The sequence below is a fragment of the Pterocles gutturalis genome, unplaced genomic scaffold (genome assembly GCF_000699245.1).
Source record: "Pterocles gutturalis isolate BGI_N339 unplaced genomic scaffold, ASM69924v1 scaffold27984, whole genome shotgun sequence".
Classification (NCBI taxonomy): Eukaryota; Metazoa; Chordata; class Aves; order Pterocliformes; family Pteroclidae; genus Pterocles; species Pterocles gutturalis.
The window spans coordinates 10,112-20,260 of record NW_010134062.1 but is presented as its reverse complement, the minus strand read 5'-3'; the positions used below and the strand labels follow the sequence as shown (position 1 = coordinate 20,260).

At 43.0% G+C, this 10,149-nt stretch overlaps 1 protein-coding gene across 1 annotated transcript in view; it reads left to right on the top strand.

The window, feature by feature from the left end:
* Nucleotides 1–5,674, top strand: part of ABCC1 (ATP-binding cassette, sub-family C (CFTR/MRP), member 1) — a gene marked incomplete at its 5' end in the record, with an annotated part of 40,786 nt that extends 35,112 nt beyond the window's left edge. The window contains 5 exons of the mRNA XM_010081475.1: nucleotides 154–300; nucleotides 1,552–1,710; nucleotides 3,194–3,360; nucleotides 4,149–4,343; nucleotides 5,393–5,674. Of these exons, the coding sequence (XP_010079777.1) occupies nucleotides 154–300; nucleotides 1,552–1,710; nucleotides 3,194–3,360; nucleotides 4,149–4,343; nucleotides 5,393–5,501 (777 nt within the window). The remainder of the gene's footprint in view (nucleotides 1–153; nucleotides 301–1,551; nucleotides 1,711–3,193; nucleotides 3,361–4,148; nucleotides 4,344–5,392) is intronic.
* Between the last annotated feature and the right edge of the window lie 4,475 nt (nucleotides 5,675–10,149).

The following is a 10,149-nucleotide window of genomic DNA, read 5'->3' as shown; positions in this document are numbered from 1 at the left end:
GAGTGCGCTTGCCCGGTCTTCCCATCACCATCACAGTTCATTCTGCAAATCACACACTAACAAGGATTTTTCTTAATTGCCTTCTTCAACTCCTCTGAGCCCATGTCCAGTTGAAGGAGGAACTGATCAGATACATTTGTCTGGTTCTTTCAGGCTGAATGGAGCATTGAACAAACCGCCCCACCGAGTACCTGGCCTGAGGAAGGAAAGATTGAGTTTCGAGGCTATGGTTTACGTTACCGGGAAGACTTGGATTTGGTTCTAAAAAACATAAATGTTACCATAAATGGGGGGGAGAAGGTAATGAATCTGAATTTATGGTAGACTGTTACTGTTTATAATTCTGCATGCATAAGCCAAAGAGAGGTCTAACCCTGTTCTGTAGTGTCTCTTGGGTCCTGAATAACTAGAAGAGCTTCTGTACAATCGGTCTTATTGTAACTGGCAGATGTAGTAGGCTGTTATCCTTTCCAGCTGTATCCTGCATCATGGGATAAAGATACACTGTTACGTAGGCTTGTGAAGTATCTTTTGATCTGGCTTCATAAGGAAGGGACGTTTATCCTGTCTTCTCTCCCCTTCCCTGGAAATTTTGCGTATTTGTTTGCTGTAAGCAAACAGGAATACAGGTTGCAGAGAGATTAAGTTAATTATAGTCTCAAGAAAATTAGTTTCTAAGTAGAGAGGGAAGCCCTGAGCTAGTGAGACTGAAGTTGCAAGGTGAGACTCTACAGGGAAAAAGTGGGACTTCAGAGTCCCACTTCAGAGTAGATTGTCTGGATCTAGCCAAACTGATGGTGATACGTGTGTACGTGTGTGTGTGTTTCTCCTACTGCTTCCTCGCATGTGCACTCACACGCATTCTGCCCCAGTCCTATGTGGATTCTCTGATGTGTAATAATAGTGTGATCTTGTTTGGTAGCATAAAGGTAGCTGCAAGACAGATCTACTATCAGGCTTCCTTATTTGTGGTATCCAACTAGGCATTTACCTTCTTCTGAGTGCATCCTTTCTACCTGCAAATATGGGCAGAATACTACCTCGAGAGTGGTTAGAAAGGGCACATGGCAAGAGATGGATCAACCAACCAAAGTAGCAATCTTTTGTATTTGTTTTAAGAAATGAATTGGTGAAGACTTCAGTCTAACTGGGAAGCAAAACATACAGTATGAAACTGAGTGCTTTTGGTATATTTTTACTATAAATTCAAACAAGATAAATGTCAAGTCAGCAATTTTAACTGTGAAGCATGAGCCAAACGAACCGTTAGGGAAGCCTTGGCTTGCTCTACCCAATTTCACCTGCCTTTCTAGAAAAATTGAGAATTTCTGTCATTGGATTGTGAATTTTGAGACTGATTTTTGTTCTTGTGTTTTCATACCCTTTGTGATTTTTCTTTCCCTTTGATCAGTTTCAATTTGTTATGCTGTTTTGGGGTGTTGATAGCTCAGCAAATACGACAATTGTCTGAAAATTTCAGTTTTGGGTAGATGCTTGGAAATGCTTTAGCTCTTCCCTGCAGTAAGCTGTTACTATATTTCTTCCCAACAGATAGGAATAGTTGGAAGAACGGGAGCTGGAAAATCCTCCCTTACTTTAGGTTTGTTTCGGATTAATGAAGCAGCTGAAGGAGAAATTATTATTGATGGAATTAATATTGCAAAGATTGGACTCCATGACTTGCGGTTCAAGATCACCATCATCCCTCAGGTAGGTGTGAAATCCTGCCACTACCAGAATTCATTTTGCAACAGTGCTGTTTCTGTAATGTACTGGCAAGAATGTATTTATTCCTTTTCTGATCTATAGCTGTGGAATAGGGTAATTTCAGCATGCTCTTTCATGGACTTGAAACCAAGCTTTTTTTCCTAGACTGGCTTCAGTTTGCTTGTGCTGGGTAATAAGTGCGAGCTTGGCTATGGCCGAGTTGTGATGTGGAAGTGAAACCTTAGTCTTTGGATTCATGGGCTTTGTCAGCACCCCATGCTGGTTCACTTAAATGCTATAGACAGCTTAGGCTGAGTGGGGAGGTCTGATCCCAGCTGAACACCTGCTCAGGGTCCCTTAGTTAACTGGGACCATTGCTCTTTTGGTCAGTAGAGGGGAAGGGAAGTCTGAGTATTTCCACTTGTGGAGATCCCTCAGGGGAGTTTTTCTAGAGATCAGTTTCCACTTTTATTTTAGATAGTTCCATTCTTTTTAGAAATGGAATGAAGGTACTGTGTAGTGTAGTGAGGGACTGGGATTTTGCATTGCTATTTCAGGCTTGATAGGCGCTCTTTGGGCCTTTGCACAAAGCATTCAGTCTTTGGCAGCATCTTGTGAGCGAGGTACATGGTACTGTTCACTCACAGAAGCTTGTACATAACCATCCCAGTCTCGCCCAGCAACTGTGGGTTTGATAGTTACAAAACATTTGGAAACATGGCTTTATAAGCACTGGACTTACAGTCTGAAGTCTTCTTGTTCTTACTGTGTAGCCTTTATTGCCTGCCTGTTCTGATTCAAAGACCATAAAATGTGGTGTTATAAATTGTCATTGCAGCATGCTGGCAAAAACAAGTGTGCGCACTGTAAGAGGTTTTCTGTACCACTTCCTTGGGAAATCTGGGAGGTGGGGGGGAGGGAGGAACTTTTGATTTCTCCTTTTGGTCATTTTGCATCAGTCTGACCCTACTGGGTCAGAAGTATTTCCAAAGTAGTATTTCTCCGCGTCCAAGAAAAAAAAATGCATTCATTTCATTTCATTTCACTAATACTGCAGCTGAAGACTTTTGAAATACTTACAAAAAGTGTAATTCCCTAAGCGGTGGAAAGTTAACCTACTAGTCCCTGCTGACAGAAGGTTGGGCAGGGAGTGCCTGTTCTTTAACTTAGTGGCTGAGCAAAAAAGAAAGTTGGCTGATTTTTTCTTCTTTTCCACCTCCTGAATTCATGAGTTACTGACTCATGGAAATGTCTGGAGTGGCAGAGCCTGCAGAGGGCAAAGGTCAGGCCCCCAGGAGGCATCAGGAATAAGGGTGAGGGAGAATAACTTAATGTTATTGGAATAAATGAGGTCTGACTCCTAAATTCAGTAGATTAATTTGCTTGCAACTGCATCTGGTAATTTTGTTATCCTTTCACTAAGAAATATTTTTGGAGCACTTGCCATGTTCTGTGCACATTGTCAATTATCTCTTTCTCTGGATAGGATCCAATATTGTTTTCTGGCTCTCTGCGTATGAATCTTGATCCTTTTGACCAACACTCTGATGAAGACATTTGGAGGTCTTTGGAATTGGCTCACCTGAAAAACTGTGTATCATCCCTTCCTGATAAACTTAATCATGAGTGTGCTGAAGGTGGTGAGAACCTCAGGTACGTCAAAGAACCATGCTTGTGAAAATTGCCTGAAGAACTAAATGAGAACTGAGAGGTGTAAGTGTGCCCTCCCACCTGCAACTAGACTTCCCCTTGGCAGCAATCGTACAGCTCACGTGGGACAGCGTGTAGCTAGACCCTGGCAATAGCAATGCAGTGCGGGACTCCCCCTCCCGAACACTGTATGAGAATTTGGGGAGGGGGTTGGGGAATTCTTAATGCCATGACCAGGCAATCAACCAACTAGGTTTTATTCAACATGTTTTAAACTCTCAAGTTTGGGAATTTAAAGTAATTTAAGAAATACTCAGAATGCTGTGGGGTTTAATAGCTTGGGCAGTCTTGGAAAGGATTTTTAGTAGCAGCAGCCTGCTATTTATAGTGGATCCTTTGAACTTACCATGGCTCTTGTCCAACAGATGCAGTTTTTTTAAGAGAGTTATTAACTTGCTTTTTGCACTGTAACAGGGGTATTTGTTCAGTCTCTAGAAACCGTTTGAAGTCTAGTCCTCAACACTGGATTGATTCAGTGAAATCAGCCTGATGCAGTTATGCTGAAATGATTTGTTATATATTCTGTTGTTACATTGCCAGGACTTCAGTGTGAGGGGGGTGTAGCTTCAGATGCTATTAGATACTCTGTGGTGAAGTAGTAAGAGCAACCATATCTATTTTGCTGGGTTCTTGGCACCTATACTTTAGAACAAGGAATTGCTAGGCTTCAAAATAAATACTGCAAACTTGTTCTGACTTTTTATCCCCACCCTCCTATCCAACGTGTGTAGTGTGGGACAGCGCCAGCTGGTGTGCCTGGCACGAGCTCTGCTCAGGAAGTCCAAAATCCTGGTTCTAGATGAAGCCACAGCTGCTGTTGATCTTGAAACAGACAAGCTTATACAGTCAACAATAAAGTCTCAGTTTGAAGAATGTACTGTATTAACTATAGCACATCGTCTGAACACAATCATGGACTACACAAGGTAAAGCAATACCACTTTTATCTTGAAGAATGGCGTGCATGACCTGTGTTGTGCTCTACTTAAATGAGCATCTTTGTGTTAACTAAATGTTTACTGGTGCATTTTTAGCCGCTTCTTCACAGAGCTGCAGGAATCCCTGGTTTGCTGTGTGGGGTGTACGTGTGTTCTGGCTTGCCGTGGCTGTGCTTGGCCTGGGGAGCTCCTCCGATCCCTCTGTTTTACTGCTGTTGTGCCACTCCTGCCCAGGCAAACCAGGAAGGGGAGGGAGGCGAGGACAGGAGTCTATTCTTGGGTCTTGCCCTAATTTAGGCACAGCTGGAAGAGGCATCAGAGCTTTAGGGAGCTCATACCCTAAACTAGGCACAGACAGCATGAGGATTCAAAAGGGCAGGTCCTGCACTTGTCTGAAGTTTATTCAGCGTTTCTCTTTCCATCACTTCTGGTTATCGTCCATACAGCCTCCGTCCTCCTCAGCTGCCTTGCTAAGGTGTGGTTGAAGGCAGATGTTTCGTCTCATAATTTGTTTTAAGCTTTCTTGTCCTTTTTGTCACAGAATGGCAGAGAGCAAAGTGACCAGCGATAAGATTTTTGTGTACTTCTGTAGACTTCTCTTTGTGCTGTCAATAGTGAAAGGTAAAGAGACGGAGCATTGCCTGTGCCAGGCACCAGCAGTGCTGTCACCAGATGAACACCCAGTTCAGTCATAGCAGCGGGTAACACCCACCTTGCAAGCTCCTAGGGGCTCCTGCTCACCTTGACAAGAAGTGCTGCCGTCTAGTTTTTGGATGGCTCAGAGCACAGTCAGAAGGCTCATGGCTGCCTGCAAATGACAGGTTAAACATCTGCTACATAAAAAATAGATGAGACAGACCATCTGCAATGAGGTCAGGAAGGACAGAGTTGAGAACCTCTGTCCATTCGTACAGTCTGGACTGTCTTCACTTGCATCTATGGCTGCGCTACACTCAGTTTCTGTCTGTGCATATACATCTGTGTTTGCTGGCTTTCTGGATCTTCTTGTGACCATTTTTTTCCTCCTTCTTTTACAGAGTTTTAGTCCTGGAGAGAGGAGAAGTGGTGGAGTGTGGTAGCCCAGACCACCTGCTTCAGGAAAAAGGCTTTTTCTATAGCATGGCCAAAGATTCGGGCTTGGTGTAGCATTTGAACTTTGTTGGTTTGTGTGCGGAAGAGAGAGGTGATACGTTGAGAACTGTAACTTCCCCTGAGCTGGTGTGAACCGTGCAGTTCAGTTTCAGACCTAGTGAAGTCAGCCAGAGCGTGGCAATGGAAGTAACATTAAAATGCATTTTTTTCTTTTTTTATTCTCCTTAGTATCGATTTTAGACAGCTTTAGGAGAAGCGCATACACTGTGCAAAACACATAAGAAGAGGCTTTTAATTTTTTGCCTGAAATCTGTCATTATATGCTCCAGTATAAGGCAGAGTAATTCATCGGAGAAGTTCAGAAAGGCTTTTTCTTTTCATCTGCTCTTACATTCTGAAGCCCGTTTTTTTTTCTTTAAAACATTTTTGCAGATGCTAGTTATTTGCTTGTTTGCCGATTCCTCATTTGATGAGCCATCTATTGTGGGATGCACTTGGAACGTTTTGTGGCATATAGTACTATAGTCCAAAGATTTTTCTTCTTGTGAAATAACATGTGCCAGACTTTCTCATTATGGCATTTACTGTACGTGGTTAATGCTTTTATGCATTCTCCTAAAGGTTTCACGTGTTTACAGTGTATAGCAGCAAGTTCACTGTCATATGTCAGTAGTGCTGATGTGAAAAAGCACAGTCAACTTCAAAGCAGTATTTAAGCATGTCTGGAATGACAATCACTCCAAACCCAAATTCATGTGGCAGTTGGTGTGTTGCAGTGTGCAGTACCTGATCTTACACCCGGTTCACTCAGGAATTCTGACTTGGGTGGCAAATCCTGGTTACGCCTGTGGGGACAAGGCTGAAAAGTGAGGATTTGCCTGAGCAGGGGTTGCAGGTTGGCATGACATTGATTGTAATACCCTTGGCGTTGGCAGTTCTGTGCTTGAATAGAAGCTCTGCTACATCAAGGACCATTAGCCTTATATCAAAGAAACATGCCCTTCATGCTGCTGCTGTTGACTCTCAAATTTTGTGGGAAACTGTTCTGTTACAGTTGTTTAAAAAACAAAAATTCTTTCTAAAGTTCTGTGTCAGAGGGGTCTGACAATTCAATTAGCAATGGAGTCTGGTTTTGAAGATTTGTGATGAATGTTCAGTTTTCTGTGGGAAGAAAAAAGTAACTTTTTCTCATGTTCTGATTAGTTTTATTTTAAAAGAAAATGCTGGAAGAAGGCAAACTAAGTCAGATGGACCCAAAACTCAGCACTCTGAGAATGTGGACTTCTGTGAATTGTATTGCTGACCTTAATAGTAGAAAATTGTCTTCTTTAGAGTAAAGCTATTTATTTTTTTTGTAAATTATGAATCTCTGAAATTGAATAGACTGAAATTTTCTTTGGTATTTTTTGTAATGACTATACAAATATTTGCAAAGAACTTGAAGTAAAAAAAAATTGTTTGAAAGATAACGTGATGTGTCATTTCTTGCTTTGTATTTGACAAAGGGTTGGCTTTGGCAGTTCAGGTTTTTGCCTTGAAAACAGAAATTACTGGTACTGCTTAGACTAGCCAGGCTGTGAGGCCTGATGTCTGGGGTGTTGTTACGGTGGATAAGAAACCTTGAGTGCGAATAACTGTGTGTTGTGGTAGGGCTGGATCACATCTCATGGTTTCTGTTGTAATTTGAGTTTGTTGAGCAGACCAGGGAATGACGATGTATCAGTAGAGCAGGATTCAGTGGTGCTGTGGACCTTTGTTATACCCATGGTGTCCACGGCCTGTGTCTGCCACGTTTCCTGGGCAGCTTGGTGTTAACCTCCCCTGTGGAAATGGAATAGGTAAGGGACGATTTGGGAGTTTGGGGAGGAGCGGTAGGTTTTGGATTTTCAAACCACTTAACTCTTATGCAGCATTGTGATGGACAGAAGGGTGGAAAGATTGAAACAAATGGTTAGTAAGGAAACGAGTACAGAGCAGAGAATTGAGCTTGTCAGGTAAGGTGCGTGGCTGGTGTTTTACTCAGCCACATGAACGTGGATACAGATTTCCCTGCAGAGGAGACACAGAGGAGGAACTGTCATTACCACCATGAGACTTCTCACTCTTGGGGAACAGTCATCCTCCAGGAACACTCTGTGATCCTTCCCCTTCCACACCCTCCTAGGAGAGCCCTGGAATGGGGAGAGGGGCTGCTGACATGGGACAACCAGACAGCAAAGCTCCCTGTGCTATTCTGCCTGTGCGAACTAGTTACTGCCAACACCCTCCTCAAGGCAGAGCTTTGGAGAATGTCAAGTGAAGAAATTCAGACAGGATTTCCCATACCTTTGAAAAGTCTTGTGAGTTTAGTGTAGCTTGTTACTGAGATGGGGACTCTGCAGGTTTGGCATTGAATTCCAAGGAAGCTGTATTGCTAGAGTTCTGAACTTCGGTGGAAACTGATTTCCGATTCAAGGAAATCATGCTTTCCATTGCACACCGATGAGATTTACAAGCCTTAACATAGTCATGTGAGTAAGTCCTTTGAAAACAATGGAACTGCACTTAGGAGCATGATTTGTTTAAAATACAGAACTTGCAGAATTATGCTTCTGCAGTGTAAAATGTTTGCAGTGGAGTTGTCTGTGCTCTGACTTAAGCTGTATTTGCAATCTCAAACTGAATACACTGGAACACCGGGTGTTCTTGTCCTATTCATGGGCTGTTTGTGACCATTTGGGGACCTGCATGTCTAAAATACTGTTTTTTTCAGGATGACCTTCTAAACAGTGCAGCAAGGGTTCAGAAAACCACTGTGTGCGTGCTTCAGTCTTGTTCTTTTTCAATGATGTGGTTGTTAATATGCATCACTGTGTTCTCCCAGTTCTATGTATTTATACACTTGCTAGCACAAACCGTTCTGCTCCAGCTGTGGAGTAGATACTCTCTTCTATTTGTACTAAATACCTGTCAGTGCTTTGTGCTGGTGCTGCATTGATTCATGATCCTGATTCCAAATGTCTGTCCTCATAAAAATTATAATTATCTTGTCTGCATGTAACTTGAACAAAATTGTATTATGCATGATGAGATCAGTCTGAACTAATGTCTGGTGCACACAGAGCTAACGGAACAAGTGCAGCTTTCTTCCTGTAGAACCTACGTGTAAGACAGTGTCATATAGGGTACCTTGAGGTAGGAGCAGTAGAGCTGCGAGATCCTGTTTCAGCTAGGAAAGAGAGGGCCGCGTACTGATCCCTGCATGCAGTGTTGCTGGCACCAGTTGCAGAAAATTACACACTTGCTGCGAGGTAAGGTGTTAGAATCTGGTGTTAAACCCAATAGATTTGCCTTATTTAATCTGTTTTAATTTTTGTGTGTATTTTTTGGATGCAATACTTAGCACTTGGGACACTTTCAGCACTTTTGGGTAAGTGAAATCTCACCTGGTGGCACGTGACCTCCAGTACAAGAGTCTGGTGCCATCCAGCTGGGATCAGGGATATTACAGCCCGGGGTGTGAGGAGCCTTCCCTCCCGCTGCTGGGCGGGCAGGGAGGAGCACCAGCAAATTCAGGAGTGTGACACTGAATTCCAGCAGCTGAGCTCAGAGTCATGCAGCAGACACCTATTTTCTTTGAATGCCTTGATGTCACATACTTTCCTTTACACAGTAAAGCTAACGCCAGCTCTGAAACTTCTCTTTCTCTTTGGCCTCACTTAAAAAGAAAAAATACCCAACTTATATCTCTATAGTTCTAAATGCTCCTGGTTTTGAGATCCATTGATAAACCTTTAGAGTGCTTGTACCTTGTATCTGTTGTTTGAAATTTTTTTTTGTCTCTGCTCTTGAGTAAGGTTTGGAGAAACAGCAAAAATCACCTCTTTCCTGGTATTTGAGCACTAGTATGGCAGCATGCATTGGACTTCGATATCTTAGGCACTTGTCCAGCAGAAACTGTTAACTGCTCTTACCGTGGAGGAAGAGGCTACTGAACAGCTGTCAGAGAAGAAACTGCTGGGTTTTGCTGCTGTGGGTTAACCCTTGCCAGTTTAAACTCTCCCATCCCCTCCCCATTACTCCTTTTTATACTATATTTACTTTAGCTTACTGAAGAGACCTAGTTCAATACTTGATTCTGTTTTTATTTCAGCTTTCTAGAAAATGAAGTGCTTTAACAAAAGTCACAGTAAACAGCAGTATCTCACAGTGTTATTTGTTTGGCACATTGTCTTCTTGTGATTCCTGAGGAGAGGCTTGGGGGCAGCTCTGGCCGCAGCTCCTCAATGCTGCTGGTGTGGTTTAGCATCTGAAAGATGAGCGTGCTGGAGGCTCTGCGGTGCCAGGGTAGCACATGCAGGAGGTAAACTTGCACTCAAGAAGAAAACCAGGAATGAACCACCAGCCCGACAGGTGAGTCCCTTCTGCTTTCCCCATCTGCCAGACTGCCATCTGCAGAGATCAGAGGAGGACACTTTCCACCACACAAATTCCTTGTGGCCAAATTCAGTTTGGAAATGTTGGCATTGGCCTTTGGACATGCTCCACTGTGACAAGCCCACCTTCGGCAGTGAGGCTGCTCAGAGCCTTCAAGCAGAAGGAACGATGCTCAACAGGGTTTGGTTGAGTGTCAGGCATTTTAGAGTGAAACCAAGATAACAACTCAATTACGAGATCAATTACTCCTGACAGTGGTGGCATTATGGTATACTCTGTGAGTGAG